Source organism: Solea senegalensis, linkage group LG18, assembly GCF_019176455.1.
Source record: "Solea senegalensis isolate Sse05_10M linkage group LG18, IFAPA_SoseM_1, whole genome shotgun sequence".
In the NCBI taxonomy this organism is placed as follows: domain Eukaryota; kingdom Metazoa; phylum Chordata; class Actinopteri; order Pleuronectiformes; family Soleidae; genus Solea; species Solea senegalensis.
The window spans coordinates 10502014-10519324 of NC_058041.1; the positions used below are offsets into that span (position 1 = coordinate 10502014).

At 41.2% G+C, this 17311-nt stretch overlaps 1 protein-coding gene across 23 annotated transcripts in view; it reads right to left on the reverse strand.

Moving 5' to 3' along the window:
- Nucleotides 1–211: 211 nt before the first annotated feature.
- Nucleotides 212–17311, reverse strand: part of nrxn1a (neurexin 1a) — a 56665-nt gene continuing 39565 nt past the window's right edge. For 8 of the 23 annotated variants that reach the window (XM_044013189.1, XM_044013187.1, XM_044013188.1 and 5 more), the window contains 11 exons: nt 17103–17225; nt 16307–16688; nt 15871–16061; nt 14854–15027; nt 13533–13652; nt 12615–12796; nt 10773–10944; nt 9755–9844; nt 8370–8680; nt 3567–3645; nt 212–2876 (listed from right to left, as the gene is read on the reverse strand). In XM_044013189.1, coding sequence (XP_043869124.1) covers nt 2581–2876; nt 3567–3645; nt 8370–8680; nt 9755–9844; nt 10773–10944; nt 12615–12796; nt 13533–13652; nt 14854–15027; nt 15871–16061; nt 16307–16688; nt 17103–17225 — 2120 coding nt within the window. In that variant the 3' untranslated portion in view covers nt 212–2580. Of the gene's footprint in view, nt 2877–3566; nt 3646–8369; nt 8681–9754; nt 9845–10772; nt 10945–12614; nt 12797–13532; nt 13653–14540; nt 14568–14853; nt 15028–15870; nt 16062–16306; nt 16689–17102; nt 17226–17311 lie in introns of all 23 variants that reach the window. The other 15 variants (XM_044013185.1, XM_044013190.1, XM_044013184.1 and 12 more) reach the window with 3 other exon arrangements.

A 17311-nucleotide genomic window follows, 5' to 3' on the forward strand; every position in this document is an offset into this window, starting at 1 on the left:
GTGAAAACAAAGGTGACCAGCTTTACATGTATTGTATTGTATTAATGTATTGTACAGGAAGTTGGGACAGATACTTGCATCCTGTTTGCCCATTTAGAGTCTCATGGTTATTTGTATCTAATCTTAATCAATGACACTGTTATATAGTAAAGTATAGTAAACTGTCTGCAGGAAGATGTAAGCAAAACCAAAACACAAATGCACTCCAGGCTCACTTGGGTAATATTTTATTTACTCATTAATCTTCAAAACTATTTTTCATAATAAATTTCCACTTTATGTTCATCAAAGAACTGTAACAATAAAAATAAAAGTAAATACTGTAGAAAAATTGTACATATAGAAAATAAACATGGTTAATGAACACCTAGATGTAGAATCCCATTGGTTGAGACACCTCCACAACAGAGAGGGGAAAAGAAAGGGTTGAACGGGGATGAGCTGAAGAGACAGACTGTGAAACATACCAAACGAGGAAAAAAGGAGAAGGGAAGACGATGAAGTCAAAAAGGCCAGTTAAGGATGGAGAGAATAAGGGAATATGTTCACTTATTTTTGACATAATACTTTGAAATCTCACACAAAGCTCGTTTTATGTCCTTTCTCATCCTTATCCTTTTTGCATGCATCTGACTGGTTACATTGCTTGGAGGAACTGGAGGGGTTTGTTCATGTCATGGCACTGTTTGTATTGTTTGTATCATGGGGCTACAATTCTTGAGCTGTAAAGGGCTCAGATGCTGCAAAAGTACATTAAACAGGTTATTATATTGTAGCACATTGGAAACCCATCCGTCTGTCTTGTATTGATTGTGACATGTTTATTGGTAAATTATTCAACCAAGAGCACAAAGACATAAGAATGCAAAGAGAGAAACGTAATAGCCAATGAAATTGATGCAACTCAAATTTTCATATAGCCAATGGCATCATGAACTTGTTTTCTATCTATTAGCAACACGTGGTAACATTTACTTTGTTTTGTTTTTGACTTTTTTCATTCTCCCTCAGCTGGTTTTTTGCTAAAAAAGTTGGTTTGTTAGAGCAGGTATTGTGGGTGTGAGCCAGAAAACAGGGCATGGACTGTGGCGGGTGCATACATCCAGGTGTTGCACTGGAGTGACATCGCAACCCGCAACACCATCCCTCTTTTCCCCCTCCTCCAACAAACAAACCTACCACCTCTGGACTTAGTGAGACACGCCGCCACTCCACAGCACAGCTCAGAGACTCAGGCATGCAGCACACGCAAAATGGTCACACTTTGTCAATGAAGATTTAAACTGAAAATTGGTTGAGAGATGTAATCATTGTGGAATCCCACACACTGAAAACCATTTGAGGTGTGTGTTTAAAAATACTTCAAGCTGAGGTGGTAAGTTTATGATGTTGGTGCTTCATAGTGTAACCTCTGGAGTTTCGACGCTGTATAAATCACACGGAGTAAGATAGTTCACGTGCAGTTAGACCCCCCCTTCCCCAAAATGTTCTTCATATTCATCGATATCATTTCCATGACAATAATCATAATGGTCTTTGTCATTTTCACCATTTTCTTCTTGTATAGTCTTCAGAATCAGTCATGAAGGAATGGTGGATCTTTAGCATTGCAGATTTGTCTGCACATGTAGATTATATTTTAGAATGTGTGCATTTGTTATATGTGTGTGTGTGTGTGTGTGTGTGACACTACAGTCATGCATGACTGGTGTCTGTAGGTAGCATCTGAAGTCTCAAGTATCCTGTCCAGGAAAATATCTGTTTTCCACTGATTCCACCTTTGTGATTTACAGGCCGCCATAAAACATCAGCTCTGCACCATAACACACAGCCCATCCATTATAGTAATGGCACCAGCCCTGCCTCTGCCTTTTCACTTGTAATTCATTGCCCCTTTGGCTACACCCTGATTTCCTGTCCTGGTGCTTGGGATTAGACTTGGACCATTGGTGTGCTTGTTTTTTTTTTTGTTTTTTTTTTAGCATCCTTAGTGCTTCATTGTGTCCCATCTGTTAACAAGAAGGAAGGCCAAGAAGCTTGGAAGAGAAACTTTGTCCTTGTCTTGGTGCTTTTATATCACCTTTGTTCTCGTACACACTCAGTCTGCCATTTGCTTCAATTAAAATCTTCCTTGACCTCTCTGAGTCCAACTGGAGAGGTCCTGCTGGGGCAGGGAGTGATTTGTCTTTTTTTATCTGGCTGGCCGCAAAATAGTTCTTAACTGAGAGTTGCTTTCTAAATCATTTGGAATGGTGGTTATGTTCATAAAACACACCTCTCTTAGAGGCTCTGCTCATTGGTAAATACTGTACAATTAGGGTCCATGCCCTTGGGCTTGTGTGTGTGTGTGTGTGTGTGTGTATGTGCTTCATTGTTAGTGTGTTTGTGCTTCAATGTGTAAATGTTTGTGCTTGCCAGCATGTGTGCAGGTATGATTATTGAAGAGTAAACATTAACATCAGTATGTCTATGTCCGTGTGCATGTGTGTTATTTTTTTTGAGAATATATCTATTTATGTACATATACCGTTATATATAAAGGTGTATGCGTATATTTCTGTGTGTTAGACATCTTCTGCCTCAGACGTAGTACTCCTTGTCTTTGTTCTTCTTGTTCTTGGAGATCTTGGCAATGCCCAGTGGCTTGTCCTTGGTGCTGCCGTTGGGCTGTGTTGCAGAATTGCTGATGTAGTTGCGGCTCTCGTCCACGTGGTAGGAGCCTTCATCGCGGTTGCGGTACTTGTACATGGCGTAGAGGAGGATGAGGATGCAGAGGGCGGCAGCTGCCACGATGCCCACCACCATGCCGGTGGTGCTGCTGCTCTCTCGTACCACTTCTGATGGACCTGGGAACACCTCGTGCACAGGGGGGTGGGCTATAAGGCAAAAAGGGAGGCATGTAATGTTGCATTACAATTCATGGCATACATTACTATTATGAATTACACATCAAGGTGGTGGGTGGAGAACTGGAGCAAAAAGACACAATGCATCATAATGATGAATTATTTAACATTTACATAATGCTACATGCTGGAAAGGGAGGGCTGCAGCTTTGAGCCAAAGCTGTTTCCATATTATCACATAATGTGTCAACAGATTACATTACAGTATGTTGAGAGGAGGGTTGGAGCAGAGCTGAACTTTATATCATTTTTTATTACACACATTTGACACTTTATTACATACACAAACAGTGAGGACTGTGGCACAGTGATTTGTTACACAAGATTAAATGTTTGGTGACAAAATGTGCATATGAATTATTTGGGTTACAAAAGGAAAAAGAAAAAGGAAAGAGGAAAAGGAAAAAGGAACCTCATATAAAAATAAAAACTGAATAACAAGGGATGTGGGGAAGGTGAAGAAAGGCTATGGTGGCAAAGTAAAAAAAAAGGAGTACAAAGAGTATCAGAGAAAACATGCAGGCAAACCCCAGGAGGAAGTAAAAAAAATATATTGTAAGGAGGTACAAAACAGAAGCCGGAAAAACCAGAGTGACAGTTGGTTTGGAAGATATGTCCAAAAGATGGTGTGATATGTGGGTATATGTGGATAGTACTTACCTGAACTGGGGTCACAGGGATCGATATCTTCATCATCGGTGGGACACTCGGCTGAAGCCACCAGCAGGTCGTCTGCCGACTGTGGAAAGGGGCAAATCCGCCAAAATTAGGGACATATGGTACACAGACATACTGTATATATTTATACACATATATTCTCCACACACCCTCTGTTTAGTTTTTACATGTGTGAACACACAGCCCCAAACCATCACCCACTCGTTTCTCAGTTTGCCATAAACACTTTTTTACTGTTATGGCCCCCCAGCAATGGCAGACGACCAAATCTACCATGCACCCAGTAGAGAAGAAGAAATGAACAGGGATGAGAAAAGTAATTAATCTTTTTTTAAAGCCACATAGGGACAACCAGTTATCGTGTACTCTCTAAACCTTCCCTCTCTTATATCTTCTTCGGCCTCTCTATCTTTCATCTGTTCTAGCTTTCCTGTTTTAGCTTCATCTGATATGGAGCGTGCATTCAGTATGTGTTGGATCATGTACAGTGTAAAACTAAAAAGGGAATTAATAATTCAATGCATTTAATTCACCTTGATCACCTCATCAATTACTCACTATAACCAGTGTCTAATCTACAACAACCATCTCGTACCTCAACAACCGCATCGTCTCTGTGTGTTGATCCCTCTCCATGGAAAAGCCCCCCCTTATTCTTGTCTCATCCCTGCTCCTACTGTTGCCATGGCAACTCTTAAGTTCAGGCTTTCTAAAATGATAGGGAATAAAAAAAGGAGCGAGCTCCCACTATGGGGACCTGTGCATTGATTTGCCATTCTAGACTATGTGTAAGGGGAGAGAGGAGGTAAAAGATGGATAAAATGAATCTGTAAAGCAGGCATTTGGGGAGGACGAGCAAAAAGAAGAGAAAGAGGGGAGACTTCAGAATTTTGTGGTCTTTACTTAACACCATGCTAACGTGCTCCGCATATTCATGAACTACTGTTAAAATATTGCCCGCCTTGATGCTTTGGCATGAGAGATATGATTGTGTGTGTTAGAGTGTGATTTTTTTTTTAAACCACAATGAGCGCTCAGTGCCAGCACTAAATTAAAGTTGGATTGTGATGCATTGCAGTAGATGTTAATAACCCACAGAATAAAGGAGAGGGGAGAAACAGAGCAATGAGAGAGATGAGCTTTACAGGCTGATTACAATCAGACCGGAACATAATCTGCACCAAATCAAAGTCCAAAATGGTTGATTATGTCTTAACTGAAACCTACAGGCAGTATTTCAACCAGAAATTCACTAAGTTGCCTCTTTGTCCTTGCTCCATCTATATATTTGCCTTGTTGTCTGTGTCAGAACACATTGCATAAGGCTAGAGCAGTTATCATTGAGTTAATTCATCTGAAAAATGACCATGTTGGCATTGCATGTGTGGTTCTGGTTTTGGCAAGTCTTCTGTGGTTTAGTTTGGCCTGAAACATATATTAGGTTATTGATGCTTGACTCTGCCTCTTTCCTCCACTGCCTTTTCAATCAGTTCTGCCCACTGGGCTGTCAAATGCTGCTAGCGTGAGCTTAGCCTTTGGAATCCAGCCAGTCAATAAAACTCTGTGCCTTTGCCAGGATCCAAATAGCAAAAGAACCAATCAGCCAGTAGGAAATGCATAACCCCCGACATTTCTCAACAATCACTCAAGCCTCCGTGCTTGATTATTGATCCAAAGACACCTGTGTGCCCTCTCTGGACACCTGTTTTGAATCCTGATTCATGCTACAACAGAAGCAAATTTATCAAGACCCCTCCTCTGTTCTGTGACATCACCCTATCAGCTGACTGCCCCATTCCAACAGGAAGGCATCAATTGTGCTATTGATCCACCTATCGCATGGGAGACAATGAACATGAGGACAACTATAGGCATGCTGAAGGCAACTTCAATAACATCAATAAGCCACAGAAGTGTATAGCAGATGTGCTAGGGAGATGCATGGCCAAAAAAACTCCACCCCCTCCGTCTCTCCCTCCTTCTTTCACGCTCTCTTTGTCCCCATCTTCGAGTCTATCAATGGAGCATGCTGATACTGATGCACAACAAAAGGAGGGGGTGAACTGGATACAGGAGAGAGGACAGAGGAAGAGAGAGAGAGCATGAGGAGGATATCTGCATGCTGAAAGATCAAATTCTCTACCTGAGCAGCCGAACAGTGCCAACGACCGTCAATGCCTCCCTGACTGCCTAGTTCACACATAGTGGCTGCACTATGTCTTCACACACTTGCTGAAGATTCAACAGCTTGTCTGCTACTTTCACAACTGGAAATCACACACACAGGTAGACTCCGTAGCTCTATAGTAGCCAAACATGCTCCATTGTTCTGTTTCTACGTTCTGCTAATCTGCACAGACACGCAAGCAAACACCAAGTCAGGCTGAAGTTGGCAGGCTGATGAAGAGATCCTGACGAGGGAGGATAGAATCTAGCTCCACTACTGCAGATGGTGAGATAGACTCACACACTGCCTGCATTAACAGCCTATCACTGGAGCTCAACCGGAGAGAGAGCAAGAGGGAGGGGCTGATAAGGAGGGAGGGGGGGCGTGATGAGTAAATATGGAAAAAGATAAAAGAGAGAGTGCAAAGCAGAGGAAAACAGAAGTGAGCAAGGGAGGAGGGAGGAAGTAAGCATCTCCAGAAGATGGATAGAAAAGGAAAAAGCAACAAAGATAAAAAGATGTGAAAGAAATGGAGAACAAAGGTGGCAAGAAAGAAAGAGGAGTATTGGAGCGAATGAGTGATTGGTGTTCCGAGGGCTTTGGGAAGTGTCTGGTCAGCTGGTTCCAGATAGCCAATCAGCTGCTGCTGTGAGCCTCAGGTTTCTTCCAACTGCCTTCCCACCAAACACAGGTACATACATACACATGAACACACTCACACACACAAATCGGGAACCAAACATCTAACTCAAACTTAAGCTCTGTGACTCAGTGCAGCCTTCAGCATAAACATTCACCACTCACTCTCACACAATCTCTCCCTCTCTGTGCCTCACTTGTGCTCTGCTGTCATGCATTATTAATCCACTTTTTAACACACACACACACGCATGCACATGTGCACAATAGAAAGGCAAAAAATCAATAAACTGTGGACTCCAGAAGGAAGCACATAACACACTCTTACTGCACAAAGTCCTGATGGTAGCAGTAAACCCATGAGGCAACTTAGGCCGATCCACTTCCACACACGCACGGACCTGGGGTGTGTGCGTGAAATCAATAAATTGCCCGGACCCCTAGCACCTTTGGAAGACATTGCTGCCCCCCTCTTCTGATGCAATGTTCTGCAATTCGAGCCTATTTTTCCTCAATGCACCTGAGCGCTCAAGTGTATATGTAGGTATGAGTGTGTGTGTGTGTGTGCGTGTGCGTACATTCGGTGTTCAGCTCAACATTGTATGTGTGCACTGGTTAAGGCCAGGTTAGTTGCTAGGCAACACTAGGCACCCTCTATGGAGAAGCTGTGAATTCTTCTTAACCAAGGGAAACACAGGGAGTTTGGGGGCCAGCAGGCGTGATTTTGCTCACAGCAATGGGCAAACACTCACACTGCAGCATGTTGAGCATCAAGTGGCTCTGACCTAATTCTCATACAGTGATACTGACTCCAGTGTATAACTCGCACCCCAGATGTAGCACTGACATCATCATATCATAAGAGCTGGAATGGGTGGTTTAAAGCATGAAGTAAACATAAACAGGTAGAGATCGGTGTGAAAATAAGCCCCTGTGACAACACTGCCACTCTGCAGTGCCATCCATCAAGCTCTCATATCCATTATTGATGCCTGAGGCTTAGCTCACAGCTTTCTACACTCTATTATTTATGTCTGAAACAGCTGGCGGTTTATGCCCAGAGGAGCTATTCTCTATGGGAGTCTGGATGGGAGAGAAAAAGCAAGCAGCGGGTAGTGGGGCTTACTATCTCCATGGCAACTTGTATCAATGAGAGTAAAAAAAAATGCCCTCAGTGCGGCAGGCAGACAGTTTTATAATGTAGAAGAAGAACTGCAGAACACACATACGCCCACAAAGAACCTCACTATATCTCAGTAGTGATCTAAATAGTAGAGCAAAATAGATGTATCCCACTGACAATAGCATAGACTCTGCGGTAACATCTGCTTCAAATATTCCTCAATAACAGTTATTTGTTTGTATTGTAGAGTCCCATTTGCAACAGTACGATGTGGATTATGGGAAAAACGATTACAGCCTTCATTAACCCAAGCATTTCTCCTCCTGTAGTTTAGAGTGTAGAGACCACTTAGTTGAGAATTTGGCATCTAATCCTTTCATGTGGATTTGAAAAGATGAGCCTTCTACTGATAACTAGGGTTGCAAAATTTCCAGGAATTTTCAAAGTTGGAAACCTTCCATGAAAATAACGTGAATTAATGGAAATTAATAGGAATAAACTGGAAATTTGAAAAAAAAAATAATGTAGCATATTGTTTTAGCCAAGATGGCTAAAACAATATTTCCATTAGTTCAGCTAACTACCTACATATCTGTATTTTTTTGTCATTTTATTTAACAGAAAAATGCCACGTACACCATCCAGTGTGTTGAGGTATTTCACACCAGCTTAAGTTGATAGAAAGTCTTTGTTTATGTGTAAATATTGTGTAAAGACATATGTGAAGAATGCCACAGAAATGCAATGATGATGGCAGTGCTGGATATGATACATATTATGTTAATTTAAATGAAAAATTACATTAGTTGATCTCATTATGGCCACATATTCCCAATGATTATAATTATGCTCTGACCTGCTGTGTGGCACCCTGCTTCCGGTTGGTGGCTGTGGTGGTAGTGATGTCGCTTATAGCTGGGGCCGAGTCAGAGCGGTTGCCTCCAGCTGCAGCACTGGACTGTGGGGTGATGGAGGAGGATGGCATGTCACCGACCAACCGTGCGCTGCCCTCCACTCTAATGTGCGGATGCCCCTCGGCTGCCATGTTGAGGATTCGGAGGCCATTGTAGTAGAGGCCAGACAGCTGCCCCTGGAACATACCTGTCCCACGCTCACCTCCACCAACACGCACTGTCGTCTGGCTGTTGAAGATTGTCAGCTGGCGACCTATATGCATACATACACACACACACACACACACACACACACACACACACGAAGACACACATACACACCAGGAGGAAAGGTAGACAGACGCACGCATATCCAGTCACACACACATACATACCAGTGGTCACATACATGCATACATACACACAAGAGTGTTTGAGTGTTACACAATTCACCACCCCCAAGGCATGGTAAGAGGATGGGATAGATAAAGCATGGCAGAGCAAATCGAAGCCATGAAAAATTGTGAGAAGGTTTGAGGCTTGGAAAAAAAGAGTGAGAGCAGAAAACAGAGAAGAGGAGGGGAGAGGAAGACTGAGAAGTTGAGGAGGAGGATGAAAAGGCAAAGAACAGGAGGAGGAAGAGGCAGCAGATGAGAGGAGTCAGAGGGCCCTGAGAAGATGGGGCTGGCAGATGGTTGCTATGGTGATGGCTGTACTGCACGACATTGTATTTGAAGGAGCAACAGACAGGCAGACAGAGAGAGAGAGATCTAGAGAATTGTTGTAACAGCCCTATGAAGCATGCACAGGTTATAAGCTCTAGTACTGCTCACTGTTAAAGGGACTAGAGGCTAATTTAAGCTCTGCTGAAGTTTAGGTGGAAAACGTTTACATTTTTCTTTTTTTCAAAAAAGCATTTCTCTATTAGTCATTTCAAATTTACATAATTCTTACATTTCTCAATACTTTAATTTGATTACAAACATGTTTTTCATCATATAATCTTTAGTAAATGCTTTATTGTTTACAATTCGATAATAAACACAATTATTTACCAGTCTTAATAAAGCATCTTTTATCAGTACTTTTCTATTTTCTGATTTATTCACATTTAAATCTCTCCATCGTCCCTTTAACCTGATATTATCAGATACACACTAACAAGATACGTTCACAGGCACTACAGTTTACACATTATTACACACTATAGCTGCCCAACTTTTAAATACTTAGTTATGGATTTAGATTTTTAGATGTTAGTTGATGGTGCACAATATAATATATTCAACTGTCTTCAAATTGTATTTTTAAGCTGAAAGTTTTAAGGAATTTTAATCAGGGTTTTTACCTTTGTCGAGTAGCCAATCGTCAACTACTCGACCGAGCCGATAGGGGATTCGCTGTCTGGCGATGGCCAGGCGCTCGTTATCAATGTTGCCTTTAATTTAGAGATGAGAACACAGTAGTAATTACGCACATCCAAACGTGGTACAGGAGCTGGATACAAAAAGAACAGCAATGAAAAGAAAGTAATGGTCTGCTCATTATTAGCATGTCACTGCGGGTAAGGTAGGCTTGGTGTGCTAAGAGAAGAGCTGAATTCACTATGGTTCCATTGAGCGGACTCTTACTCTCTGTTCATTGGGTTTAATTTAAAGAGACATTTCAGGGGTTAACATCTGCAAGAGCACAGGGAAATAATGTTACAGCTGCCACATACTGTCTCTGTCCTCACACACACCTCATAACAGCTAACATTTAGCATTTTAACTATCCGCTACCTAAAGCCTGCACCTCATTGTGTTAAAGGCTACCTAAGATTACCACTTTAAATATGAAAATGAACAAATATGAAAACAAAGACTATGCTCAACATAATACACTTTTTTCTTTTACTTATTATTTTTCTCTCTAGTTAAACAATTTATCATCAAAATATGACATGTTTTTAAATTATTGTTTGTCCAAAATGCACCAACTGTTATTATTTTCTTTTATGGTGAGAAAAACAACTGACACCTGAATTGAATATTTTCATAAATTACCTTTAACACTATTTAACAGGCCTATAACATAACATAGCTGGCTAGTATACAAGCTATTGTAATAACTGTCTCTTTTTATGGTTTAAAATGTCATGTTTCATATCAGGTCATACATGGTTCATTTCAAACACAGTAACATAACACAAAGCTGCAATTATATATTTCTTAACTTCAGTATTTGAATATAAACATTGATAGAAACAACAATCATCATTCAGGAGGTGGGTTGATTGAAGGTTAAGTGAAGTCAACTCTGCCCCAGGACAGGCAGTGCTTTAGTGGGTCGGTGGGTGGGGCTTATATGGGGAGGGCAGGGCATACCTGAGGGATATCGCTCTATGACTGGTAGGTCGTCGAGTTGGAGGGTTGCATTGCCTCCACTGCGGGTGAAGCGAATTATGTGGTACTTCCCATCGTTGACAAACTTGGAGCTCTCCTCGATGTTGATATCGTCGGTGCCAACGTTAAACACTACTCTAATGTTTCCCTTGTCCTGAGTGGGGCAGATATAAAAAATGCCTCATGAAGAATGCATTTGTGTTAAATAAGCATACTTTCTTTTATGTTGTCAGGCCTAACTTTATTTCAATATATGCTTTACAGTGTTTCCGTGTCAGTGCGTGTGTTATTGTGGTAACGTTTCTCAAGTTTCCACAAAAGTAATGAATCTGTCTAAATACTTGTTTGTTTAATTTATTTATTTATTTAATTTATCCTTCACTTTTTTCAAATGTTGTTATGATGCAGCCTTATATAGAAGACTTTTTTTCCTAATTAACATACAATCAAAAATATCCCTTAAATATAAAGTGATAAAAGGGGTTTTCTGATTTCTTTAAAAAAGAGATCATTTCTATGAAATGTTTTGGATTCTGTGGCATAGCTGAGGAGACCCCAAGGACTGACAGAAACTGAATTCCCTTTTCACATCATATCTGAAGGAAAGCAGACATGAAACCCTCTGGTCATTTCTCTTGTCTCCAGATAACAACTCTGGAGCTTAGCCAGAGTCACCATCATCACCGAAGGTCCTTCTCCCCTGACTGCTCAGGCTGGTTTTGTGGCCAACTCAAACTTAACTTTGATTTCCAATTCATTAAAATAATGGGTTTGGCTGAAAGGAAGGCCAGGTGCTCTAATTATTTGCAAACTTTCATTCGCCATTTTCACACCTAGTACACAGATTATCCAACTGTGTTCAATAGTACTTATTGCCTTCTTTCTATTGCTATCTGTGTCTCAGACTTGGACGACACACTTCCTCTATTTAGAAGTATGGAGGCCACTATACTCCTGAGACTCTTCTACAGATTTTATTAGCATTCTGCAAGTCTGTGCCTTGACACAATCCTGTCTCCGAGCCCAACAGGCAATTCTTTTATCTTCATATGTAGATTTGTAGGTTTTGCCCTCCTATGCATGTCTAACAGTGAGGACATCAACCAAAATATGTTTTCTAAAGTGAATTTACCATAGGCAGGCTTAGATCAATGTAAATACACATTATTCAGCGATAGTGACCTTACTTCAGCTGAATTTCAGGTATCATGGTATCATAGAATGGTCAGAATACTGACGTCAATGTGATATTTCATTTTTAATCTATTTGCAAGAATGTGTTTTTCTTTATTCTCCTATCAGGGTGGAACTTAAAACTGAAAAAAGTGAAAGGTTTTGAATATTTTGCAAGTACACTGTATTCCCAGCTGGTACTGTTTCACTAGCAGCTGTAGCAGAGAAACAAAACAGTGCCATAATGTTGCAGAAATGCAGCTGGGGGCAGCGACATATGAATGTTGTTACAAAAAAGAAGGTTAGTCCAATTAGTTGGAACTTATGGTACTTGACAACTTAAGCCTGGAGCGGGAAAGGACGCAGCAGACTGTCACTCAAGCTCACACAAGAACATATGAATGGCATGATATAAACTCATCATATTGTTCCACAGATTGCCTTTGAAGCATTAGCCTTAGTTGGAACATATGGTATGAGTACAAGTCTGTGTGCGGGTGTATTTTAGAGAACTTCAGAATGCCCTGATCACAAGAATAGCTATGGCAACACACCACAAGTATCTGAAGATACTCTCTGGATAAATAAATGAATATGTTTAACACATTCAGTTGGTAGATGAATTGCAGAAGTGAATTTGTGTGTGCTTACTATCTGCAGCTGAAGGTAGTCTCCCAGGCCAGAGGCGCTGTCCACCCTGAGCAGAATGGCGTGTTTCTGTTGGGTGCTGAAACCGAGGGCGAGTCTGTCCGCCCTGGTACTGGGACGTTCGTTAGGGGGCCATGTGTAGACCACCATGCCGCCATCACGCCCAAAGATATAGGTGGTCCCAGCTGGTCCACCACACAGATAAACAAAGTATAACAGCAAGCACATCATTATGTTATTTTATTTATGTTAAGTGCTATTTTATAGTAGTCCTCCTGATAACATTTCAGTGGTTTAAAGAACATACTGAAAAAATTACTCTAAAATGTCATAGATGACTGGTCCCCCACTTTGTGCTCATTCCTCCTACACTCTCAAAAAATATTTCCCAAATCACTTGTAATAACTGACTCAGAAATATTTGACTCATCAGGCGACTACGCAACCAAGCATGTCTCCTGCATGTAAGGCTGATAAGGATCATTTATTGTCTAAATCAAGATTAAATGATTAAATATGAGAGAGAGGCAGAGAGACAGACCAGAATAGAACAGTGGGACTGGACATTAAACAGGTACTGTAGTATTTTTGTGCCACTTGAGAATCAACAGTTGACAGTGCCCTCACGTGGTGGCTCTGATACAATGCAGACAAAGATGCTTCAGTACAGTGACTGAAACTGAGTGAATCAGTTGTTTAGAAGTGTTAAAGTCTGGGTGTTTTCTGTAGTTTTAAGGACAGGTCAAAGGAAATTCATCTAATTCATATGTACTGTTAAATACTGTTACAATAGAAAGTTATACTTTATTGTTTCCCAAATATGACAATGCCTCTGCAGTACTTTCTGCTGTCCACATAATGAAAAACAAGTGATCGTGTAAACCATCATGGACTGAGGCGTACCATGAAATGCACACTCACCATCATTGCATAGTGGCCCAGCATATGAAGTCATGCTGCAGTCGCAGGTGAAGCCCTCCCACTGCTGCAGACAGACTCCCTGATTTGAGCACGAGTCTTCCTGACAGGTGGTGCTTGGACCTACAGTGAGAGTTGCGGTGGGGTTGGAGGGTGCACAAGTTAGGAGAAGATAAAGAACCAAACTTTTTAAAATTTGTCTGGAGCCCAATATCTTCACAATAGTATGTTTGTACAGTACTTATTTATTAGACAGTATTTCCATGAAACATTTTGTCGTTTCCTGTGGTGCTACATAGGTGTTTTGATTAGTAGTATTAGTAGGATCATCAAGAGAGTGGCTGTATGTGGATATAGGCTCCTATTCGTTAGCTTTATCTGTATTGAGGATACTGCTATGACTGATTTTCCATATAAACTTAAGCCGAAATCTGTACTACTTAGTGAAAAAAGGCATATTTTGACTGCATGCAGGTGGTGATGCTAGATGAGTGGGGCAAGGTCAGAAGGAGGAGTTAAACATAAGAGGGCAGTTATGTTTAAAAGCCCTCGTCTCAATACTCTTTTCTTCAGCAGTTTGTCACTGTTCTTTTCCTGCCTTGTGCTAAAAACACACAGAGCAAGAACATCAAAGTGCTTAACTTAGTTCTCATTCGGTGCGCTCTTAACCCGAGGTATGGAGGAGAGGGTGTGAAGTGAGTCACAAATAAGAGTATTGAAGTTTGGTTAGGTTGGGAATCAGTAGGAGGGGTTAGACAGCATGCTGCTAGGCAACCCGGGTGGTGGAGCTGTGGTCAACTCAAGTCAAGCAGTGGTGACATTTCTACTGTGATGAAATCAATATGGTGCCAGGAAAGGACGGGTCACCTCTGACCTTTAACTCTGGATCACTGGGATCCACACAACACTGGACACCACTGGATAGTTCTAGTACACGCACATATGTACGCACACACACGCCCTCACGTGCACTTGCACACGTGTCTCAAATGCTCACACAAAGCGATATACCTTGCAAGTCAGCTTTCATCAATGTAACTTTTGTCAGCCAAACAAAAAAGCAAACAAGCAAATTAAGTTAGATGGTTAGTCAATGCACATAGATGCCTGTGAACTGCTAAAAGAGTGGAGTAGAGAGAAACTACAATGTGGCCAAGGTGATGAGTAGATAGAGTGTAAAATTTACATCTAATAGACCATGACCTGGGTTAGTGGTGTTGTTCTTAAAAAAAGAGAGCATGAGTTAAATGAAAACTGGAAGAAGAAGCAGGACACTGGACCTGGACAGAACATCTGGTTGACAGTTTTTGTGCTTTCACCTCACCTTCACAGCCTCTCTCCACTTGTCCCATGGTTGCCAAGGCATCTGCCAAAAGGTCAGGGAGCCGGCCGTTTAGATCAACTGTTGCTAAGCAACCCTGGAAACCCTCACGAGAGTGGACCAGCTTGGGCAGGTCTCGGTACATCTCTTTGGAGACGCCCCCAATGTATAAGTCACCTGTTTTTGGGCAGGACAATAAATGACAGCTTCATTAACCATTCACAGATAGCATGAATAAGACACATGCCTAATACCTGATGAACTTTATATTGATGCATTCATTTTTTTGATTAATGATGCCAAAAAATGGAAATGCCTTAAGTTGACTGATCAAAGTAGTTATTTTCATATAGCTCAAAACCTCCAACTGTGTACAGTTTACATAGAGCAGCTAGGGTCAAATGCTCGAACCAGTGACCAATTTAGAGATTTTGACTATGCAAATACTTGCCCAATTAATTTTACCACTTACTTGCAGATTAAAGGAGTAGTCAATAAACTTGAAAACAGTAGATGACTAGACAGTTTAGTTTTTAACCAAGTGCTATCATAATCACTTTTCTAACTAATCTATTGTTAATTTCCTCGATTAATTGAGTAGTTCTTTGTCCATAAAATGTTAAGGATGATGTTCTCAAATATTTTATTTATTCCAAAAACCAAACTCATTCAGTTTTAATGATTTCTTTGTTATATGGGGCAAAGAAACCAGAAAATATTCGCTGTCAAAAAGCTGAAAAAATCACAAAACACTGAATTAAATGATCCTCAAAATAGTTGCCGACCATATTAATTTAGTAACTGATTAATTTTTGCAGCCCTATTCGTATTAATTATACAGACAGGCTGTCTAGAAAATGTTAATTAGCATTTTCCCCAAAATTACAGCCTCTAAAGAAGCAGTTTACAGTAAGTATACTGTATGTTGTGAACCAAATGTATTGTATGGTTTATTAAGTACTGTATATATTAACCCATCCACCCTCATTGAGGCAGCACTGCTTTTATTTTAAGACATACCCTTTAAGTCCAGGTTCTTGGCACCCATGGTGGTCTGTGTGGTGACTTTGGTGTCGATCTTGACCGTGTGAAGATTGTTAATGTCTCTGGATATGTGCACATTGTGCCAGTGGTTGTCATTTAGAGGACTGTTAGAGTTACCCTTGATCAGGTGTGCACCGTTACCCAGGTCAGAAATGTAATGCAGGTAGCTGGAGAGTAAACAGGGAAAATAGAGAAGAGGTGGTTAAATAAGTGAGGAGAGCAAAGCCATAACTGTAAGAAGAAAGAGCTGCTTCCACATCTGATATTTCACTCCCATAGACAAGAGTTTAACCTTTTGTTAATTTGGGAAATGAAATTCAGAATAACTGTGTTTCTTTTCAAATTTCCCTATTATTGGTGTAATGTTAAACTAAAATGCGGAGACATCAAGCTGACTGATGTGACGGCTCACCCTTTTACCAGCTCCACCACGATGAAGTCATTGCCGTCTCCCCTGTTGAACAGAATAAGGCCGTCGGGGGACGTCGTCTTGAACTGCATGAAGAGATGCATAGAATAATAAGCCTGGAGCGTGGGCAGCGTCACAAAACTGGAGCGCGAGCGGAAGGTGACGGGGTCGGCCACTATGCTCTTGTAGCCGATGACAGCGTTGAGTTCGCAGTAGTCAATGTCGCCGTTCTTGCACAGGTCGATGTATGGCATACCATTCAGTGCCAGGCCCTGAAGGTGGCCAATGAAATTGGAGGGCACAGCAGGTATGAAGCGTTTCTCTGTCACAATACCCGTCTCCACATTGTGGAACTCCAGCTGGGTGTGGTCACCTGTCATCTGACCTGGTGAGAGAAAACTTCAAAAGTGAGGGCTATGGAAACTGGGGCATCAGGTGGAACTGCACAGTATTAAAACTTATACTGATAATAATCAGAGGCAGACTGATACAAATACTTGATGACAACCTCGTAAAGCAAGTAAATTAAGGCTTATTCGAAGACTTTTATGTATAAGCATTATATAAATATACTGCTGAATAGTATATTCAATTGCTGCCATTAGACATTCCTAAATGTTACACACCAGACCTTTAAATAATAATAATAAAAAATTACACAGAATACAAGCGGAAGTAGACATCCATAGTAGAGGCATCAGCATTGGCCACACAAATACCCAAATCGGTCGACCTCTAATTGAGAGTGGTGAGTGTCTTTAATGAAGTGACAAGGTTTAAGTTAGGCTGCTGTGATTACCTTCAACAGGCTGCAGGTCATCCACGGTGAGTTTGAGGCTCTTGCCACGCCGGACTACCCTCACAGTGTGCCACTCATTATCATTGAGGCCCGACCCCGCAAAGATGGTCTCTGGGCCTTTACCTACACATAGCCCAGAGCACCATTAACATATGCACACAGAGTTAGAGAGAGACAGAAGATAGAGATGTAGACAGAGAGCCAGAAGG